The sequence below is a fragment of the Pygocentrus nattereri genome, chromosome 13 (assembly GCF_015220715.1).
Source record: "Pygocentrus nattereri isolate fPygNat1 chromosome 13, fPygNat1.pri, whole genome shotgun sequence".
Taxonomy (NCBI): Eukaryota; Metazoa; Chordata; class Actinopteri; order Characiformes; family Serrasalmidae; genus Pygocentrus; species Pygocentrus nattereri.
Genome location: NC_051223.1, coordinates 17,043,157 through 17,066,626, shown reverse-complemented (window position 1 = coordinate 17,066,626; position 23,470 = coordinate 17,043,157). Strand labels below are relative to the sequence as shown.

The window sequence follows — 23,470 nt, the reverse complement described above, 5'->3', positions numbered from 1 at the left end:
GTTCTTGCACATCCTGGGCACTGGAAAGTCTGAAACTTCATGAAGCAATCCTCCTCTGTCCAGCACTGGTATCAGTACCTTGTCTTCTGTGTTTGTTTCACATCAGTTACTCACTCCATTTCATGCCAGATGCAGAGGACAGTTGTCATGTCGTGTCCAACATTGTGACTAATGGGATTGCTTGTACGGGCGGCTCCAGGTAGCACCATTGATATGCAGGAGTTGTGGCGGAGGCAGGAACGTGGCCACGTTCTCAATGCACGTTCCTCCCCCTGCAGATGAGGGGGGAAAAGCAGCTCAGGCTGGGAGTGTTCGCTCTCATTCCTCACTGTCTGCCAAGAGGACCCACTGAGTTCAATTGAAGTCCACTAGGGCCATCTGCATACCTGGCCACAGAAGATATGCTACAGCGCCAGAATGTCAGGAACATGATTGCTTGCTGGTTGTCATAACCTTCTGCTTGTTAATTAAGGAAGGGACACTTCAGCTAAAATGCACTATGGGCATTTTCCACTACACATTCAAAAAACAAGAAATGACCCAGTTGGGAACTAGTGGAACTTACGGTTCTACTTCTAGCTTATTTTCCACCTGCTTGAGAGACAGCTGGGACTGTCATAATTACCATGATCAAAAATGCAATTGTAAACTGTAATTTTTTGTATGTAAGACTAAAATGTCCAGTTTGGCTAATTAGCCAACTTGCGTGGTGTTTATCTTAGCTTAACACTACTGACATGAAATACAATACAGTGCTTTTCTGCGCACGCGCTCACAAAAATCCATGCAGTGATGTGTAGAATTAAGCAGAGCTCTTTATGAAAACATAAATGGTGTTAGTATATGCTTGCAAGCTAGCTTATGTCACATTAGCCAGGGACATTATAGACCCGAAGAGTACATTTACATTTTTACTTTACATTTACATTTACAGCATTTAGCAGACGCTCTTATCCAGAGCGACTTACAAGAAGTGCTTTGTCAATCTAGAGAAAGTATCTTTGCTAGTTACCAATAGCTTAGAGAAAAAGACAGTCCTGGGCTCAGATACTGCTAGAAGCAAAATGTCACTGCAGACACTGAGAGAAAAAGAAACGGAGTTGAACGCAGAACTCTGTGCAATTCAATGCAATACAATAACAATAAGATACAATACAATACAATAAACTACAATACAATAAACTACAATACACAGTGAAGTACAATAAAACAAGTGCAGCTTATAATTCAGTGCTTATTTAAGTGCTGTGTAAAGAGATGAGTAACCATCAAGTTCCAGAAGTGAAAATCGAATTCATTTTCTTTATATACATCTCAGAATCAAATCCTTATACCAAGAGATTTGACAAAGACCATATTATTATAGGAATGTCTGTCCACTTGGTGACCATCTTGGCAGTGTCACTGGGCACTTATTTTCAGTCATTCAAGACAAGGCTCCTATCTCTTTGAATGGGGAGAGGTCTATAAAACTAAAAGCCACATTAATGTTTCAAAAAATATTTGCTACCTCTCCACTCCAAAAAGTGGAATCTCTGCTGTTTCCCTGTAAATATTTGTGGTATTTGTTGTTTATATTATTTTTTGTACATATAGTGCTTTTTTGTATTTCTGGTTTCTTTTTCTTTTTTTGCCTGCAGTCACGGCACAGTGAACCTTATTATGAAAGAACCATTTTAAAGGTTTCATTTTTCCTCATACAGCCTGTCTTATTATTTCACTCAGTAAAGTGGTCTCAGTGGACAAACATAATTAGCAAGAAAAGTGAATGAGCTCTTTTAATGTGTAATTATTCTAAGAAAAGGGGATATTTATGTCTGAGGACACATTAGGCTCTGTAGGGGGTCCTGCTGCAGGTTTAGAAGGTAGAGGAGTGTGAGAGTTTGTTGTCTTCCAAATTTTTCGTCATAATTTCTGTTTTTTATAGATGCTAGTGAGGTACATGAAATATTTCCCTGTCATTTAGTGTAAGGCCTCTGTGTCATTCTTGAAATAAAGCACAGACAGATCTGGAAAGGAAAACTCACTTTTTATGCTGTCTTCTACACTGGCTCTAATAGAAAACACATGTCCCTTAAACAAACTGCACTGAACTACCAGGCCTGATTTGTTTTTTTTTCACCCCTTCAAATCTTCTCCTTCATCCCTAAAAACACGTCATAACTGAACCTGTGGGGCAGTATGTAGCCATCTGACAAAGACTGCTTAATGCTTTTCTGGCACAAAAGCACACAGTTAAAATTTCTGTGGAAACAACGACCTCTCTGATTGGTGGAACTCTTGTTGAGGACTATGGGTAGTGTTTTTTGTGAGGAATGGGGCAATAGAACCTTTTTTTAACTAAGTTAAAATCAGACTGATTTATGTCTTCAACGAGATTGAATACTAACATCTCGCAATCTCATAGCGGGTGGTAAGTCTGCACTGGGTAGTTAAAGTTCTACAGCTAAAATCTAATTCCCTATGACGATCATGAATGGGATTTTTTCTCCTGGAACCAGACTGCTCAGATTTATAAAGGAGGAGGAGACAGTCAATTGGTTGAAAAATGAATTTGATAGCTTATAATGGTCACAATGGCATTTGTTCATGGGGAAAGTCATATCATTCAATAAAAAGCCCCAATTTGCTTTCTGGTAAAGCTGCAAGTGTTCCGTCTTTCTGCTGCCAGTCTTTGTGTAGTGTAAAACAGCCTACATGTCCAAAGCATTGCAGAAACCAGCTTATTAAGTGTTTGTTTTGAAACCAGCAGTATTAATAGGGAGTTTTTCCCCACTTTGCTGCAGAACTATACTTTATACTAGATGTTGGAATAATGCTGTGATTATGTTCAGCCACAAGTGCATTAGTGAGGTCAGCTACTGATGTTGAATCTTCCAAAGGTATCGGATGGAGTTCCATCAGTCCAGAGAACGCATTTCCACTGCTACACAGCTTAATGTTTGGGGGGGATTTATACTACTCTAGCTGACTCTTAGCATTAGATATGATATCTTAGGTTGAAGTACAGCTGCTGCAGTTCTGCCGTGCTTTTCTATGGAGAGATTTAAACACCTGTGTCAGGAATGGAGGTGTGCCTTAAAGTGATTGAAGTCACTAATCAGATGGGTTGTCTGGATGCTTTTGGATGAACATATAGCGTACTTTCTATATGGTTAGTAGTTTAGTGTAAAAGCTTCTACAAGCCTGAGTGCCAGAGCCGCATAATGCATGCTATTAATTTACTCTGCCCAGTCCTTACATCACATGCTGTTCCATTCTACACAACAGCTTGTGGTGAATGTAAGCATCATTTAATAAAAAACAGTTATGAGCTAAAGGGAGCTGGTCTATCACATCTGATATATTGTTCAAGTTAGAATGCATAGTGCTCCAGACATGAAGGTTTGAAGGTGAGGGTAAGTTGAGGCTTAGCCTGCAAACAATAGAGCGGCTGTTTATTTTTTTCTCTTGATGGGTAATCAATGCCATTTTGAGCGCACGACCATGATGCTGGAGGTTCATTCATCCATTCAAGCTCGGCTTCTCTGTAGGCCTTACAGAACACATCTGGGCTTTTTCGTTCTTTATTGACATCGATCTGCTTGCCTTGGAGAATGGGACAAAACTGAATTTTCAATCTCCTCAGCTGACTGGAGACACTATACACCCATGGCGTTTAATAATTTGTCTGCTATGATACATTCATGGGAAGGATGTAATGCTCTTCCTATGTGAACCTGTCTTGGCGTACAATAAACGGTTTGTTCTCCTGTCTTCAAGTTGTTGATTAGACAGTCCCAAGCTTCACCATTCTTGTGCTCACACTTTGGCCTGAATTCAGAATGGCTGCCCTCCAGGTTAGTACATTACTGAGCTCCTTATTCTGTAATGTTTTACAGCTTCCACCGAACTGCCAGGAAAATCTGCAAGCTGGTTGCATACTTTATTTTGTGTTTTCAATGTTGAAGGGCGTGAGTGTAAAATGATTAATCGCATGATGTTGATAAATGTAGTTCTAAAACCTGAACTGAATCATTTTTGAAGCCCATGTAAAATGCTTGAAATGTATGCATGTGACTGTGCGCATGGGGTCATTTTGTAGTTCTAAGTGGCCCATGTAGTGGAGAAAATAAGCTAAACTATTAACTATGCAGCAAAAATAGCCCTTTTAGAGTTCAACATTCGTTGTCACAAAAAACATCTATTCAGCCTACATTAGTTCAGCAGTGCCTCATCGGAGATTTAAGAAGTGTTTCAGACTGAAATGATTTTTTAATGAGGCAAAATACAAAGCAGCCAATTAGAACATATGTAATTTACATACATACTATATGGTCATTATGGAGTTCAGTTGTTTCAGCTACACTCATTGCTAACAGCTATATAAAATTAAGCACAGGCATACAATTTCCATATACAAACACTGACAGTAGATTGAGTCCTAGTAAAGAGCTTAGTTGCTCTAACTATTGTGAAATGGTAGCATCTAATTATAAACAGCTCAGCCACAAAGCAGTAGACCATGCAAACTCACAGAGCAGGGCAGCTGAGTGCTGAGGTTGGTAGGGTATAAAAATCATCCATTACTACAGACTTCTAAACTCCCTCCGGAAGTTATATCAGCACAAAAACTGTGCATCAGGAACTTCATGACATGGGTTTCCATGGCTGAGCATATGAACATAAGCATTAGATCAGTATGTGAAAGGCCAAGTATCAGTTGGAGTGGTGTAAAACACCACTGGAAATGTGCTTTCTGATATGAAGAATCACGATTCACAATATCACGATAATCTTGCACTCTGTTGGACAAAATCTAGGTTTGGTGGATACCAGGAAAACACTACCTACTGCAATGCACAAAGCCAACACTAAAGTTTGGTGGAGGAGGGATAATGGTCTGGGGCTGCTGTTGAGAGTGTTTCCAACACTGTGGCAATTGTTTAGGGTCCTTTCTGTTCTAGCATGGTTGTGAACCAGCACAAAGTGAGATCCACCAAGGCACAGTTTGATGATTCATGATTCACAATTTCACCATATCTAGCACTCTGTTGGACAAAATCTAGGTTTGGTGGATACCAGGAAAACACTACCTACTGCAATGCACAAAGCCAACAATAAAGGTTGGTGGAGGAGGGATAATGGTCTGGGGCTGCTGTTCAGAGTGTTTCCAACACTGTGGCAATGGTTTAGGGTCCTTTCTGTTCTAGCATGGTTGTGAACCAGCACAAAGTGAGATCCACCAAGGCACAGTTTGATGAGTTTGGAGTGGAGGAACTCCAGTTGCATACATAAAGCCCTGACGTGAACCCCACTGAACAGCTTTGGGATGAATTACAATGTTGATTGTGAAACAAGCCATCTCATCCAACATCATTTTCATCCAACAAAATCCTGCAAACACATCCCAAACTCTTGTGGAAATCCTTCCCAGTGGAGGCTGTTATAGCCTAAAAGGGGGGCCAGCTCCATATTAATGTCTATGGTTTTGAAATGGGATGTCCAACAAGCTCATCTAGGTGTAATGGTTGTGTATACACATAATTTTGGTGATACTGTGTATCAGTTTTAAGTGCACGGTAATATTCTAGGAGATAAAGGGAGGTTGGAAAATGGTGAGGTGAAAATGAATCATGACTGTTTTTGTGACATAAAGTCACATAAACATCATAAACTGACCTTGAGAGATGAATTTATTTATTATTGTCCATTATGCTGCTCAGGAAACACTGACTACTGTATGAACTATGTTGCTTAGTGCAGTTTATTGCAGTTATTATTAATAATAAAGTTATTTAATGAACAGTGTTGCATTTTCTCATGGTGTATTTTGCTTCACTAACACCCCTTAACTGTGGTAAAATCAGAATAACACACAGCCTCTTGTGGCTATTCTGTTTGTTTCAGGGCATCCTGTTCTGTAAAAGTGAGTGCATGAAGACTCCTCAGGACTTGGTGAAGGTTTATCTCCATGAGGCCAACCGAGTTTACCGAGATAAGATGGTGGAAGACAAGGACTTTGCCACCTTTGACAAGCTGCAGTTGGAAATGGTGGGCAAGTTTTACGAGGTGAGACGCTTCAGCCGCAAGTTTGACAGAGTGGACGGAGTCATTAGGGTGTATGTGTCCGGCAGAATGAGGCTGCAGCTCCGGCCAGCGCTGCCTCCCTGAGACAGTGTTAATCAGAGCAAAACCCTGTCAGACTGTGCTACCATCAGTCCAGCATATTAGGGGTGGGGAAAAAAGATAGAGGAGAAAGAGAAACATTTTAATGATCTTTCTTTCCACTGCCCCCTGACTCCCTCAGTTTATCACAGAGTGGTCATGCCAGAGAGACAGAACCGACACCCCTTTTCTTTACAGTTTTCTCCTGTAAGGCAGCATCACGTCATCTTCATCAAAGACAAGCAGTGCTTGGTCAAATCTGCCCAGTCCTGCTGAGCTCGTTTCTAATGAGTCGGTCAAGAAAGGCAGCTAGCTAACTCCGATATAGCCTGGAGAGATATGAGGGACAGAATTATAAGGATTATGTTAATGTTGTCAATTGAAACACAATCGAAGGTAGCCACACTCTGGACATGTTCTTCAAGGTTTAATATTTAATGGTCTGCTAAGGCGAATTTGTTTTCCCATCAGGATATGGAGGAGGCCCTGGAGGAGGCGAAGGTGATGAATATGTACTGCCACTTCGCCCTGGGCATCGGAGAACCCAAATATATGCCCGTGCAGTCCTGGGAGAGCCTCAACAAAACCCTACTGGAGGCGCTCGACAGCTACAATGAAGTCAATGCTGCACTGAACCTTGTCCTCTTCGAGGATGCCATGTGTCATATGTAAGAAAATGTCCACGATCCATTCAGGGTTCAACTATATGTTTTGGATATTTTTGAGCAAACTGTACCTTTATGGTACACATGCTGCCACTGTGATGGTCCCCTCAAGGATTGGACCATATTCCATTGCAATCATTTTTTAAATTTACAATGACTCTATACTCCCCATCTTGACTCCAGGCTTTATTTTATTTTTCTTCTTAAAACTGCACTAGGTAAGTTTTGGGGAAATTGCATTTTTGTAATATCAGTTGTGCTTCAGCATCATTCACTGAGTGGATTAATTTGATGATTGCAAGTGTGTTGAAAGAGTATTTAAGAGAAATCTATCAAAACTTCCTATAATCGTGGGCTGGAGGTTAGGTAACCAGCTTTGTGATCAGCAGGTTACCGGTTCGAATCACTTGGCTGACAGTATATGACTGAAGTGCCCTTGAGCAAGGCACCTAACCCCCAGCTGCTCCCCGGGTGCCGTGGATAGGGCTTATGCTCCGGGCAAATGTGCTCACTGCCCCCTAGTGTGTGTGTTCACTAGTGTATATGGGTGTTTCACTGCATGGATTCCTCTGTGTGCAAAACACAGTTGTTTAATGGTTCTAAATTCAATTCAATGTATTGCGAGTATATAAGTGAACTCCAAAAATTCTCGCAAAATCCAATCCAATTATAATTTCAGGCTTTACGGAACTCAGAGCAGCGCACGCACACTATATTTTAACATTTTTTTTCTACCAACTCAGTTTTAACAAAAAAAAATATTGCATAGTGCAGCTTTAAAAAACAGCAACAAAACTTCAGTCATTTTATACTTTTGAGGGTACTTTTTTACAAATAATTGTATTATTTGTAGCATTTTTCTGACTGTGTAATATACAAATGATCTGGCTCTGTCTATTGGTGAATGACTAAAATCCTTCTCTCTCCCTGTCTCGCCACCAACTGTACAGACATTTTTCCAAACTTAAAGTCTTTGTTGATAAAACCAAACTGAAGAAAACTGAATCAAACTAATAGATGATAATGCCATGTTTACGTTGGAGTTGTGCACCAAACTACACCAACTTCAGAACTATGAGCTCAACACCAACGAGCACAAAAATGGATAAAATCAGGCTGTTTATAATGATGTTCTCAGAGAGAATGATGATGATGCTGATGATGTCGATGACAAACAGTCTCTGCACCGCGCTCAGCAATAACGACTGTAATTCTCTTCCTCACACTTTTTCACCTTTCTCATCTGTTTCAGCTGTCGCATCAACCGCATCCTTGAGTCTCCCCGAGGGAATGCCTTACTGGTTGGGGTGGGCGGCAGCGGTAAACAGAGCCTGACCAGACTGGCAGCCTTCATCAGCTCCCTAGAGGTCTTCCAGATCACTCTGAAGAAAGGATACAGCATCGCCGATCTCAAGGTCCAGCCTCTAATATCACAAACTGATATGAGAGCACTTCTCAAGTATATAAACACATTATGCTCTAAATGACATGTTGACACATTGATTAGATGCTGTTGCCATTTGCCCTTTTGCTCTGCAGTTGCAATGCTTCTCACTGGACTATAAATCCTTTATAATGATGCACTGGTTGTGCCCTGCGAAAACCAAAGCCAGTAGCATTTGAATAATTAACAAGTGCACAGAGGGTCTCTTCAGCACCCTGTGATATTGCGTGGTGCTCTAGCTCATCGGCTTTATGTCCACAATATATTTCATCCCAGCTGTTCCTGGGGGAAGAATGGCAGGCTGATGAGATGGTTTTTGTTTTTCAGAGCGATTTGGGTGCGCTGTGCATCAAAGCTGGGGTGAAGAATGTTGGCACGGTGTTTCTAATGACAGATGCCCAGGTTGCAGATGAGAAGTTCCTCGTGTTAGTCAACGACCTTTTGGCATCTGGTAAGTGCTGCCATGTACCCAAGCCCACTGGCATCCAAACCAGCTTTCTTCCTTTGCCAACTATGAGGAGAAGGATAAAGCATTTTTCTGTTAGTGATGAATGGATGGTTACATTATTGCAAGATTATTTTTTAGGTGGATTAGTTGTGAATGCTGAAAACAGAACAAGGTGTTTTTCAGTGCACTCGTTATGTCCAGGATCCACAGGCCCAGTCCTGACAAAATGTTTACATTTCATTATGGGAAAACTATGCTAAAATATATACTCTAACGATTCAATGAAATGATGATATTATGTTTTAACAAGGCTGTAAAATAAGGCCATATTGTTTGTGTTTGCAAGTAAATATATATTATACCTTGCTACTAAGAAAAACGTCTGCCTTTTGAGCTCAATGCCAAGGACACCTTGTTAAAGACGTGACTAGGAAGGCAGAGATGAAGTGCAGAAACTAGGCTTGCTGCTCGAGCTATTGGTAGTTAGATACAGACAGAGTGAAAATATACACTAGTCTCCTGTTATATTAAGTAGCCTTGTTCCTAAGTTAATTGTCCATTTATCAGCTCCACCATATAGGTGCACTACAGAATGTAGTCCATCTGTTTCTCTGCATACTTTGTTAGCCACATTTTACCCTGTTATTCAGAGGTCAGGACCCCCACAGGACCACCAAAGAGCAGCAGTGACAGTGACATGGTGGTGTGTTAGTGTGTGTTGTGCTGGTCCGAGTGGACCAGACACAGCAGAGCTGCTGGAGTTGTTAGACACTTCAGTGTCACTGCTGGACTGAAAATAGCCCACCAACCAAAAATATCCAGCCAACAGTGTCCTGTGGGCAGCATCTTGTGACCACTGATGAAGGACTACAGAGTGAACAACCCAAACTGTGCAGCTGCTGTCTCTGACTTTACATCTACAGGATGGACCAACAAGGTAGGAGTGTATAGTAGAGTGGGCAGTGAGTGGAAACAGTCCTTAAAAACTCCAGCAGCACTGCTGTGTCTTATCCACTCATACCAGCGCAACGTACACTAACACACCAACACCACATCAGTGCAAGGCTGAGAATGATTCACCACCCAAATAATAAGTGCACTTTGGAGTCCTGACCATTGAACAAAAGGGTAAAAGAGGGCTAACAAATTATATAAACAACCAGACCTAATAAAGTAGACATAGAGTGTAGTTACAAGGAGGTGTGCCTAATAATGTGGCCAGGCAGAGTACGTCTCTGACAAATAAACATGTTAGCACATCGTCCACTGAGGAGAAAAGAGCTTCAGTATCAGTATCTAATGCTCTAGCTATTAGCTGGATTGTTAGCTCATTAGCTCACCTGAACAGGCAGCCTTCTTGAACTATGCAAAATAAAAACCTGTTGATTTTCTTTAGCCATTTTTCTGCATCGTGCCTTTTTTATTCCTGAACAGCTGTGCTATGAGCTAATAAGTAAGCCTACAGCCCTTTGTTAAATTCAGGCTTGATGCATGTTTTTTTTACTTGCAGTTAAATAAATATGCCTTCATTAAAATGAATATCAGAATTGACCAACCTTACGTTTAACCCGCTTGGCTGCCAGGCCCCATGTTAACTCCCTATCTCCCTATCTTCTCTCTCACAGGTGAAATTCCAGACCTCTTCCCTGATGATGAAGTTGAGAACATCATCAACGGTGTGAGGAATGAAGTGCGTGGGCTGGGCCTCCTGGACAGCAAGGAAAACTGCTGGAAGTTCTTCATTGAACGTGTCCGTCGGCAACTCAAAGTGCGTGGGGTGAAGCGGGACCCTGCACCGTAATATAACATTGCAGATGAAAACCATTTTTAATGTATTCATCCTCAAATGAGCTGTCCTTGCTCCACCCACACGTGTGTTCATTTACAGAACATTGGCAAAAGTCAGATTCAGCCTAATAAAAAATAATAGCACATAATTCAGTGTATCACATGCATGTGGAAAGTTCCACTGTTGGGAGAGATTATAGGTATAGGCTTTTTTGTTGTGTAATCAATGGTCGTCTATGCAATGTGAGGAGGTGCATATTTGTGCCATTTCTCAAGTCAAAGTCCAAATATGAAAAGCCTCTGTTGTAAGTGGGTTATTATTCAGAAACTACTATGATGGAAGTTTACATTTTGGTGTTGAAAAATTGCAGAATTGTGGTAATCTGTGATGGTATATGGTACTGCCCAGCAGCAGTATGCAGTCATATAAGTGGTGCCGTGGTTGTTGCATTACTGGAATAGCAGTGACATCTTTTGCCTATGCAAGGTAAAAGTGTTAGCCAAAATGTTATACCTAAAATGTGTTTTGAACACATGCAAATATTTCTAATGCTGTGTTTTCATTGAAGTTTGGTTTTATTGTATGTTTACACCTACTACTACTAAGCTTTCAACACCTGTGTTTCTGAAAAAATCTGATTTATTCCACCACTGTGCTGCAACCAGAGTTGACTAGCAATGGCAGAATTCCATCCTAAAACATGGAATATCCAGTTTGCTGTCATCTGCCTTAATGTAATGTACTGTCATAATGTAAATGAAGTATAATGTGTATGATAGGGCTCACATAGGGACCTTTAGCATTTAAGGGGTTAATGCAATAATGTACCTCTTTCAAAATGTAAGTATTTTGACAAAAACGTTTGTAAACTTCTGTTCTGTAAATGTTGTCCAACCGAGTAGCCATGAAAGAAGTCATGGTGGAATATGGATAGGCCAGCTTCTAAAGGTTGGCCTGCTTTGTTTGAAGGAGTTGTATAATTAGGGCATAGTGAAGAGAGATGGCAATCATCTGGAGCACTCTGTCCTGCAGGTAGCCCTGTGCTTCTCCCCTGTGGGCAGCAAGCTGAGGGTGCGCGGCAGAAAATTCCCAGCTGTGGTGAACTGCACGGTCATCGACTGGTTCCACGAGTGGCCACAGGAGGCCCTGGAGTCAGTCAGCCTGAGGTTTCTACAGGAAGTGGAGCACATTGAGGTGAGAAAAGCTCATGCTGCGAGTCACGCCATAGAAATGGACAGTGCGTAGCGGTCAGGGATCAACTGCCCAGTTAACAGGGCTCCTTGACACAGAAAAGTGTTTTCATATAGCTGTAACAGTCTGTGCCGCGTGTGATGATTGAAGGCTGAGCTCAACAGTGTAACAGTGCATGGTTTTATTCAGCGCAGTGCAATCACACCACAGCCTACAGCTCCAATGATCTCCAAGTGAGAGAGACTCTCAAATTCAGCTGCTAATATAATTCAATGCTGAGTGCAATTTTTTGCAAGTCAGGGCGCCTGGAGTCATGACGAAAATAATTAGGCTGCACAGGGTGGTGTGAAGTCAATCTGTGTATTATGTTTGGAAGAAAATGAAATGATGATCAGAACCCAATGTACAGACACCCCTGGCAAGGTGCCGTTCTCTTGAAAATTAGATTTTTTAATATATATTTTTCTCCCGCGTGTCTAGCCGGAAGTGAAGGACTCTGTGAGCAAGTTTATGGCCTATGTCCACGTCAGCGTGAACAAGACCTCCAAAGACTACCTGGCCAATGAGAGACGTTACAACTACACTACTCCCAAGTCCTTCCTGGAGCAAATCAAGCTGTACAGGAACCTGTTGGCCCTCAAGAGGAAAGATCTCACCATTAAAATGGAGAGACTAGAAAATGGCCTGCAGAAGCTCAACAGCACTTCCGCTCAGGTGTGTACTCTGATTAAAATCAGGCCTGTGTCATTGACAACTTGCTTCAAATCATCTAACCACTTAAATAATTTAGAGCAATTTAGTAACAATTTTGGTGCTTTATAGAACCCTTTTCAAAAAGGTTCTCTATAGAACCATCTACAGCACATTCTTCATCTGCCTGCCTGCCTGCCTGACTTCTTAATGCCCTTTGATGGCATTTTAGATATTATCCTTGCTCCAGCTAAAGCAAACTAACATCTTCCTTCTTATCTGTTTTTGCAAACATGCACTTCTGCATGGCTCAGCACTGTCCACATGAATGTCCATCCATCCATCCATCCATTTTCTAAGCCGCTTCTGCGTCAGGGTCGCGGGGGGGGTGCTGGAGCCTATCTCAGCAGTCTTCGGGCGGAAGGCAGGATACACCCTGGACAGGTCGCCAGTCCATCGCAGGGCTCCACATGAATGTCTATCCATCCATCCATTTTCTAAGCCGCTTCTCCGTCAGGGTCGCGGGGGGGGGTGCTGGAGCCTATCTCAGCAGTCTTCGGGCGGAAGGCAGGATACACCCTGGACAGGTCGCCAGTCCATCGCAGGGCTCCACATGAATGTGTGCTTGTGAAATCGTTATAAGTGATCTTGATCTGAGAGTGAAAATGCAGTGGTCATCAAGTAGCCACTTAAGAGTATGGTGCAGTACTTTATTACCTTGTGAATATCCCCATTAAAGGTATGAGGACATATATTCACAGTGGTCAGTGCAGAGGTATCGGTAGCCTGACATTTTGCCCTACTAGTCTCTCATCATACTGCTTCCTGTTTTGCCTCTCAACAGCAATAGGCGTTTACTAAAAGGAGCCATCACGAAATTAACATCAGCACTCTGTTCCGCGCACAAGCCATTTTATTTTAGATTTCCGGCCCCGTAGATGCTGTATAAAGAGACAGAATAGAACAAGCTTTAATTGGCTCTCTTTGGAGTCTCCCCATTACTGCTCCACTTTCTTTTCAGCCATTAACTCTCCCTGTTGATTTCAGGAAAGGGAGTGGGTCAGATCATGTCATTTCTGTAGTGTGCTTCACACATGATGTGCATTTTAACAGGGGCCAGGAAGGTCTCCGGAATAAATTAATGGCTGAACGTTGTCTGCAGGAAAAAAAAAACATGATTTTAGTATGCATAAACTTTATGAGGTTAATACTGTTTGACGATCCCACTAGAAGAGCCGCTGTAGCTGTGACTTTAGCATTGTTAACGTCAATTATTATCCTCCTAAACGTTGGCTTGCTTCGCCACTGGTTAATTTCAGTGGCTGCTTGTGTAATGTTCCCCGCGTCGAGAGCTGCGCCGTAGTCTCTTCTGAGGCAGTGTTTGTGTGTCAGGGGTAGAGGCGGGTGGGTGTGAATCCCAGAGGTGTAGACCTGCTGAAACACTCTTTTCATTCCCGACTAATGGCTTCAGGGCTGCATTCTGGGCCTCGCCACATTTTCAATGGATAAGCAATTGCAGAGCTCATTTGCTCACATAGATCACACTTTCTAGAAGGATGGCAAAAAGTAGAATTAGAAGAAGAAGCCCCGATTTGAAACTTCTGAAAGTCCTTTTCACTTGCGCCCAGTCTTTCTAATGCACTGAGGGAGATCGACGCCCACCAAAGCGGCCTGTTTACATTAACAGCTCAGGGGGCGACGATGATAATGATGAAGAGGAGGAGGAAGAAGGCTGGATGCCGGAGTGCTAAAGCTGGCTATGAGAATAAGAAGTAGGTGTTAATGAGGCTGAAAGTTTATTGGTGCTGCTCCAAACCTTTATTGAAGTGGGACCTCTGCAACATGTAATTAGTGGATATTGATGCAAACTAGTTGGTCCCTGCCTACCCACATGCAGGAGACCACTTCTGGATATTTGCCAGGGCACACTTTATTACATCCATGACTTCTTGCTAAAATACTGAACCGGTAAGTTTAACCGGTAAATTTACATTGCATTTATATACAGTCATATGCAAAAAGTTGAGTGCTTCTGAACCATCTTGATTGTAACTTTGAGTGGTTCATTGTGTTGCCAGAGAGGGAGTAAAGGTTCCCAGAGTGTCCCCATACATGGCTATATGTAACGTTGGGGAGCGATGTTGAGGTGGATGCACGTGCTGAGAAAAGCAAGATTTATTCGGGGCAAATCCAGGGTCGTAGTCCAAACAGGCCAGAGTCATAGAGCCATCACGGACTGATCGGGGGAGGCAGACATGATAAACAAACAAGAATCAAACAACCCGAGAATACATACAGTATTCTCTGTAAAAAAGTGTTTATTTTTACATAAATGGCTGCAACTGTAATAACTGCAATTTCCCCCTGGGATCAATAAAGGAATGTGAATCTGAATCTGAACAGGGATGATGAGGGACAGGTCGAAACAATCAGGGGCGGAGTCACAAAACAAGAGGCCGGACTAGACGGAAAAAAACAAATGCACGTGGACGATCAAAAAGTAAACAGAAAAAGCACATTGAGTAGTGGGAGGAGCCAACCGTGACTCTCTCTCTCTCTCTCTCTCTCTATATAGCTAATATGCCACGTACATTTCACATGATTATTAGTACCCCTTAACTAACAATCTCAATTATAAACAAGCCACTCATGGAAGGCTTACAAGCTGTTATAATAAATAAACTTTGATGATAAAAATTTACCTCTTTTACGTTCATTTCATCCGTGTTAAACACTAATTACTCTTTGTGTGGTTATAGAACACTGTTAGCTGTGGCATACATTTAAATATATTAAATATAATACATTTAAAAAGCTGTATCTACAATAATATAAACTCCCATGAGTGCCCCTATGGTATATCTTATAATATGTGAGCACTAAGCTTATGCTGGTTCACCACTATGTTTTGCTCGTTTTAGATTAAGCATAGATGTATGATGTTTGTAAAAGACATTCCACATTTTTATCTAAAGCTCGAAAGAGACATAAATAGACAACTTTACACGTCAAACAATTGACTGAAGGCTAGTATTGGCTGTATCTAGGACTTCCAAAAGGCCTAGAGTGATGTTTTTCTAGCAAAATTCGTACCACTCATAGTAAACCTCAACATGATTGATAGATTAATCTGTCAATTTCAAATTTTGCTGGTGGTTAATCAAACTTGTAAGCCCTTTAGTTTGGGTTTAAGTAATTTCTGTGGTTTTATGTATGAAATAATAAAAGTCGTAATTCCTTTATACCTGATTATTTTCTAACCTCTTTTTATCCACTGGAATTAAAAAGGCTGTATTTGTTACTATGACTTTATATATATATATATATATATATATATATATATATATATATGTGTGTGTGTGTGTGTGTGTGTGTGAACACTGTTCTGATTGGCTGCCATATTTTCTGCCTCTTTCCAAAAGCAGCTCAGGCTAAAACTCTGCTAATAACTTCAGTGTGAATGGGCAGCGCCAAACTACTGAAGTAGTATAGACTGAATAGATGAGTATATGTAAATGCATTGGTTTGAGTGACATCATAAAAACAGTTATTTCCGGCTGTGTCAATTTTACTGGTTCCATATATGGACTGTATGTACTGATGAGCTAATGTCACAGTTTTATGTATTTATGTATTATGTATTTATTGTGTGACAAGCAAGCTAAAGCAATTACACTTTAGATGCTGCTAGATAGTCAATTAAATTACAACATAGGTTAGAATATGTGTAGAAAGTGAATGCATCAGTGTTCATATTGATAGTGAATAGTGGATTTTAGTGAAGAATTTAAGATGATATCTGTCACCTCATCTGTCTGTACATCTCTACATACATAAGTGTACTAGGTTTAATCCGTGGTTTTCAGGCACAGTGGCTCTTTCAACACAGCATGATAACGTTTAACACAGGTCATTTTGGATGGATGTGCTTTGATCTGAACTTTATCCTCTCTGTGGTGCAGCCCCCTTGCAGAACACCACATGTAGCTCAGCGAGCATCTTCTCTTTGGATGAAGTGGGGATCATTATGGCTGTTTCATGTAGTTTGGAGAGTAAAGAGGGAGAAACTCAGATGAAGAGGCATATAAGTGTGCTTTCTGACTGTGCTTTGCAAGCAATTAGTACTCCATCATCTCTACCTCCTATTCATCAGTTTAATTACCCACATGATAGCAACTTGATTTTGTGTGTGTTTCGCCGTTCCGCTACCCTGAAGGCGGTTCGTCCCAGACGTCTCATTTTCTTGTGGCTAATCAGCTCATTTGGAAGCTAAAAAAAATCTGTTTCTGATTTCTCGTGTACAACCTTGAGAAGAGTTGAGATTGCAGAAGAAGTTTTTGTACTTCGCTCATCTGACTGTTTGTTCGGCTTAGTTGGTGCATCACGTTGCTTCAGATTGTTGCTGACGACAGTTGTAGAGCTAATTGCTCATTCCTCGTGTTTCTCTGTTTCTTTCATTCCAATTTTCTCCTCTGATTGACTTTTCCCTCTCTGACAATGTTTGGCTGGAAACGTCAGCAGCAACAACATAATGAGGTCCTGTGATTAGAAAAGACTCTGTCTGTTAAACTATCCACATCAATCATATCTGTGCCAACAGTTGTTCTTGCTATTGTTCTTGCCTGGGAGAGAAGTCTTTTTTTTAATCAATTAAAAATGACAGCGTACTCATTTCTCCGATAAAAAGTGTAAATGCCGTTTTACACTGGCTCCAAAACAAACATAAACGATCTGTCATTCGTAAGCTCTGGAGATGCAATTAGATGATAATGACAAATTCATTCACTTTCATATTCAATGACAAATATAGCTTACAGCATATGCCGTGTGCAAAGCTTTTTCTAAACGGTTTGTACAGTAAAGCTATATTACATTATAGTGTATCCCTGCTGTTTCTTCAACAAGCAGTCACTGCTGTTGAAAGTGATCTTTCCATACAAGTGGCAACCTTCGTTCGTTCTAATCTGCTCTTAAATCTTTTGCGGCATGGCAGGTGGACGACCTGAAGGCCAAGCTGGCGGCTCAGGAGGTGGACTTGAAGCAGAAGAACGAGGACGCAGACAAGCTGATCCAGGTGGTGGGCGTGGAGACAGAGAAGGTGAGCCGTGAGAAGGCTGTCGCCGATGAGGAGGAGCAGAAGGTGGCGAGCATTGCCGTGGTGGTGAGCCGGAAACAGAGGGACTGTGAAGAGGACCTGGCCAAAGCTGAACCTGCTCTTGTAGCAGCCCAGGAAGCCCTCAACACGCTCAACAAGGTCAAATATACTGCACAGCACATCCCAACAACAGTGGGCAGGGGCCACTGGCCACCAAGCCAGGAATGCCCAGAATAGTTTGGCAAAATTAGAATTCAGGAACAGCCCTTATCCTCAATGAAGCTGATCAGCCCAGACATTTGTAGTGTCTTGTGAAGTTTGCTTCCTTCCTGGGCAGTCATGGGCTGGAGGTTAGGGACCAGCCTTGTGACCAGAAGGTCGCTGGTTTGATCCCCAGAGCTGACAGCACATGACTGAGGTGTCCTTGAGCAAGACACCTAAACCCCAGCTGCTCCCTGGGCACTGCAGATTGGGCTGCCCACCGCTCCGGGCAAGTGTGCTCACTGCCCCCTAATGTGTGTGTGCTCACTAGAGTGTATGTGGTGTTTCACTTCACGGATGGGTTAAATGCGGAGGTGAAATTTCCCCATTGTGGGACTAATAAGTCACTTAATCTTAATCATAGTTTTGCACTGGAGCTACGAGGCTAATAGCTAAGAAGTGATGAACTTCGATACCTCACCAATTAGCAATCTGCAGTCTGTGTGCTTAAATCTAAAATCAGTGAAAATGTACAAAAGTGCCTCACACACTGTAGTCTTGTGAAAATAAAAGTGAAAAAAGTGAAAATAAGTTAACACATCCTCTAAAGAGAAAACATTTCTGCAGTTATTAATACACAATTGCTGCTTATTTACTAACTGAACTACTAATCATACCTCCATCTGTCCTTTCTTTTTAACTTTTTTTACATAATTTAAAGCACCTGTTGCACATCCCATTGTACTAAAATTTCATAATGAAGGGACCAATAAAAATGACTTGACAAAACTAGACATTGAGGAAACAGAAAATGAGAAAAATCTCCTCGGGTTAAAAAATGAAAAGCATTTAGAAATGCTAACAAAAGAAAACTAGTAGGTGACAGTTAGCATCATTATATTGGGTCTCCTCTTTAACTTGATTTTACTTGTTGTTAGTCATAGTGGGATAATAAACACAATAAAGGAGGATGTGCTGGTATTTGATGAATTCTTGGTGTTGCGTTTGTTTCAGAATAACCTGACAGAGCTGAAGTCTTTTGGCTCTCCTGTGGCTGCTGTTACGAATGTGACCGCTGCAGTCATGGTCCTCATGGCTCCTGGTGGCCGGGTTCCGAAGGACCGCAGCTGGAAAGCGGCCAAGGTGATGATGGCCAAAGTGGACGCCTTTCTGGACATGCTGATTAACTTCAACAAGGAGAACATCCATGAGAACTGCCTGAAAGCCATCCAGCCCTATCTGCAGGACCCTGAGTTTAAGCCAGAGCTGGTGGCAGCTAAGTCCTACGCTGCGGCAGGCTTGTGCTCCTGGGTTATTAACATAGTGAAGTTCTATGAGGTTTACTGTGAAGTGGAGCCCAAGAGACAAGCCCTGAACAAGGCCAATGCAGAGCTAGCCACAGCTCAGGAGAAACTCTCCATCATCAAGGCAAAAATCAATGTAAGTTAGCTGAGAACCAGTACTTTTTTTCCCTCTGTTTCTAAGAGTGTTCCTGGAAATGTTCACAGGCTTGATTGTGTTAACTTAGCAGCTCTTTGTGGCATATTGTAAGTTAAATTGGAGAGACACAAAGTACAGCATTATAACACAGTTGAAGTGAAGTGATAAATCTGTCTTCACCTCCTAATTGCACTTGTGCATTTGTTTTGCTTACATTGTTCGGGTGGCTTTTCTTGAACTTATCTTTAACTTTTCCGGACTTCTCAGATACATTTTTTTCCCAGGGCTAAGATGAATGTGTTTGTTGCCTTATAGAACTTTAAAAGTTGAGATGCTTCATTCCTTTCTGTGTCTCCCTCTCTTAACAACCCCCTATTCCTCCTCTCCCCCTGACAGCACCTTAATGAGAACTTGGCGAAGCTGACGGCAAAGTTTGAGAAAGCCACAGCAGACAAGCTGAAGTGCCAACAAGAGGCCGAGACCACAGCACGCACAATCTCCCTCGCTAACCGCCTGGTGAGCATCCCCTCCCCAAACACGCACACATATACGCACGCTCAGAGCCTTTGGCAGCAACGTCATGCTCGCCGCGCGAAGCCGATGGATTCCCGCTAAGGTGACGAGGGTGTGAATAAATCCGAGCTGAATTTGTTGGCATCTCAGGTCTTAATTACCTGATAGAAAAAGCAGACGCATGCATAGAACAATAATACAGATGCTTCACTCCAAATTACTACTGCTTAATGGCAGAGTTGCTTTTACTGGACAAGCTTTTCATTATTTAAAAATGGGCTGACTCATTTTTTACCCAAAAGCTGGACTGCTATAACTACAAGATATTTCAGTGTTCAAAAGTTTGGAATCATTTTCAGTCAAATAAAACCAATTTTGTTGCTGAAACATTTCTTAAATAATGATAGTATGATGCTAAAAAAGCATTTTTTTGGTTTGTTTTAATCTGTTGAAAAAGTCCTACCAGCTCATATAGGTATGATGGTCACGCGTCCACACACTTTTGGTCATACAGTGCAGATAAATTCAGTACATCGTTTAACATGTAATGATTCTTACTGTATTCAAAAAGCTATTTTTGAGCAAAAATACCTTTATCACTGTAGTGATGTGTAAACAGCACTGTTGCTGCATCATGTTAATTTCCAATGTTAAAGTGAAAGTTATTCATCAGGATTAAAGCACTTTCACAGTGTAAGCCACTTAATATTTCAGTAAATCAGCAATCATTCAGAATCTATTAGCGCTTCGTTAATGCATTATGAAGTCATGTTGCAACCACAGCAATAAAAACAGAAACAGTTCAAATCACGGGAGTAATCCATCTTTTCCTTCTGAACAAACTGTTCTTTGACTCAATACATATAGCTGCACCTTGACTTCCAAAAGAAGTTGCTTTATAATTGTGATTGAACCCAGTTCAGCTTAAATTAAGTAGCCTAAATGATTAAATACTGCATTGCTCCACATAGCGGCGGTAGTGTAAAACAGTCAACATTATCAACAGGACAACATTGTAGCAAACCTGTCAGCCAAAGGTAATGCTCCTAGTTGTTCACTTGGGTAAGAGGTTCAAACTTAGATGATCACCTTTTTCAAATCTCACAATAACTAGTTGGTTAGATGTTCATCTTAAAGGCTTTGTTAACAATTCATTGACTATTATTAGACTCCATCATTTTCAGCAAGGACATCTCTCAAGATACTGCTTGCTAGCTAGCTAGCGCACTAAACAATCACAGTGTACTCAGACACGTAATGTTGATGTACATGGCTGGCTAAAATGCCTTGAAGAGGTAAGCATCATAGTCTGGTTGGATGATCAACTTGTCAGTCCAGAATAATACTCTTGCTTTGTGTTATGCTAACAAGACGAGGGCTGATTATATATTGTTTTTCCTCAAAATAGAAAATACCCCAAACAGAAAATATTCTGGTTGTTTTTGTTTAGTTTATGTTTTACTTCAGAGCTGCTTTACCAGAACAAACATCAAACTGAAAGCACAGATTATATTGAAAATGTTACTGCTAATGTGAAAACAGCGCGAATCATGTGAGATAAAAGGTATTACTTTTTATCCTTTTTCCCAGAACCATTGGCCTTTCAGAGAAGGCCTTGACAGTTTGCTACAATAAATGTATAAAATAAAGTCAACTGCTATTAAGAGAAGTACTGACAAATGTTTGTAGTGTAAACAGTTTCTTGCATATTTTAATTCTGTCTCAGGTTGGAGGGTTGGCATCAGAGAATGTGCGCTGGGCCGAGGCGGTGGCTAACTTCAAACATCAGGAGAGAACTTTGTGTGGGGATGTTCTTCTCATCACTGCCTTCGTGTCTTATCTGGGCTACTTCACCAAGCGTTACCGTCACGAGCTAATGGACAACACTTGGAAGCCATATCTCAGCCAGCTTACGGTCTGTTTAACAGCTCAGTCTGAGACTCTACTGTGGATAGGTGTCTGTCTGAGCTCTGTCCACTGTAACATATTGTACAACATTACTGTAATCAGCATTACCGTGCCATGAACATTGCCAAATTGTTTGTTAATTCTGAGATGTTCAGCTTGGCTGCCTCAAAACAAAACAAAAGCTGTCCAGTCATCTTCAGCTTGTAATCGCTATGGCTTCTGGAATGAGATCATGATGGCTGTTTGCTCAGATTGTTTGCTTTTCTAACATTGTTTACTCTTGTGCTGAGGAACTGCAGACTCAGTGTGGTGACACACTTCTTGTTATCTTCATCCTCTCCAGGTGCCCATCCCAGTCACTCCAGGGCTGGACCCTCTTACAATGCTGATGGACGATGCTGACCTTGCCGCCTGGCAGAACGAGGGGCTTCCAGCGGATCGAATGTCCACAGAGAATGCCACAATCCTCACCAGCTGTGAGCGATGGCCTCTCATGGTGGATCCCCAGCTCCAAGGGATCAAGTGGATTAAAACTAAATATGGAGATGACCTTCAGGTCATCAGGATTGGGCAGAGAGGGTGATTGTTACTGGCCCCATCACAAGATAGCAGTTTGTGTTTATGGTATGTGGTGCCATGGTTTCTTTCTTATTTCTCATAGTTTGCTGTTCCCTTTTCCCCCCTGCTGTTTGTATGTAGCTATCTGGACTCCATTGAGAGGGCCTTATCTGCAGGGGAAGTTGTCCTTATTGAGAATCTTGAGGAGACTGTGGATCCAGTGCTTGGACCCCTGTTGGGTCGAGAAACAATCAAGAAGGGACGGTAAGTCAAATGCAAACAGTAAAACTATGGTTGAATAAAACTATATTAATATGGTCTTTTGGAGTAAAATTTTCATCAGCTGGTTTTACCAATCTTTTCTCAAGCACATACAATCTTAACCAGTATGTTTATAATGCATCAGTCCTGTACCTACCGCCCCACCTCTGAAGAACATTTTAAACAGTTTTGACAGAAGAATTTTACATTTCATGAGGGTGTTGAGTGTACATACAGTACTGTGCAAAGTCAGAGATCACCTCTTTGCTTATTGCATTTCTAGTCATAACAGCCATTGAATACCAGCTATTAATTTTTCAACATCAGAAAAAAGTAGAAAACAGGTAGTTAACAGAAAAGTATACAAATGCCTCCAACACAAAGTGTAATATAGTTTTCTAATTTTTCACTATTTTTGTGTACACTTCTGCCACTTTAACTCTTCTTTCCACCTCAAAACCAACCAGTTACAGCTTTTCTTTCCAACTGACATTCTTACTTTCACTGACATTCTTTTCTTCTTTGAAGAGACATTAATATGCATAAAATGCATATTTTTAATATTAATGCATAAGTCAAAGAAAAATAAGTAATTGATTTTCCAGAACTGGAGTTCCATGAATGTTTAAGTGATCTAGAGAAACAGCCATGCAATGGTCACAGTCCTGGTTGTGTTTTAATATAATGCTATATTAAATGCTAAAGATATATCACAATTGCAGTATGCAGCAGTATATTGCAGTTCAAGCACTTGTCCATATTGTACTGGCCTTCCAGTAACATGTAAGAACGTGATCTCTGCTGCTTTACTACAGCTACATTAAGATTGGTGACAAGGAGTGTGAATACAATCCTGGTTTCCGCCTCATCCTGCACACAAAGCTGGCTAATCCACACTACCAGCCAGAGCTGCAGGCCCAGTGTACGCTGATCAACTTCACTGTCACTCGTGATGGCCTTGAGGACCAGCTGCTGGCTGCTGTGGTCAGCATGGAGAGACCTGACCTGGAAGAGCTGAAGGTAGGGTGCAGGTGAACTTCATTAACATCCATCGGCTCTTATCTCCGGCACCTCGCTATTACACTGATGGGACAATATGCTTTTTCATACCCAAGTCTGC

General features: G+C 41.5%; 1 protein-coding gene across 1 annotated transcript in view; it reads left to right on the top strand.

Annotated features, from left to right (window-relative positions):
- The window catches only part of LOC108424873 (dynein heavy chain 9, axonemal), a 167,439-nt gene that overhangs the window by 86,537 nt on the left and 57,432 nt on the right, over nucleotides 1-23,470 (top strand). The window contains exons 43-56 of the mRNA XM_017693145.2: nucleotides 5,890-6,051; nucleotides 6,619-6,815; nucleotides 8,065-8,227; nucleotides 8,584-8,707; nucleotides 10,330-10,472; nucleotides 11,526-11,687; nucleotides 12,165-12,398; nucleotides 17,368-17,628; nucleotides 18,685-19,110; nucleotides 19,507-19,626; nucleotides 21,350-21,538; nucleotides 21,875-22,110; nucleotides 22,231-22,353; nucleotides 23,166-23,370. Coding sequence (XP_017548634.2) covers nucleotides 5,890-6,051; nucleotides 6,619-6,815; nucleotides 8,065-8,227; nucleotides 8,584-8,707; nucleotides 10,330-10,472; nucleotides 11,526-11,687; nucleotides 12,165-12,398; nucleotides 17,368-17,628; nucleotides 18,685-19,110; nucleotides 19,507-19,626; nucleotides 21,350-21,538; nucleotides 21,875-22,110; nucleotides 22,231-22,353; nucleotides 23,166-23,370 — 2,745 coding nt within the window. The remainder of the gene's footprint in view (nucleotides 1-5,889; nucleotides 6,052-6,618; nucleotides 6,816-8,064; nucleotides 8,228-8,583; nucleotides 8,708-10,329; nucleotides 10,473-11,525; nucleotides 11,688-12,164; nucleotides 12,399-17,367; nucleotides 17,629-18,684; nucleotides 19,111-19,506; nucleotides 19,627-21,349; nucleotides 21,539-21,874; nucleotides 22,111-22,230; nucleotides 22,354-23,165; nucleotides 23,371-23,470) is intronic.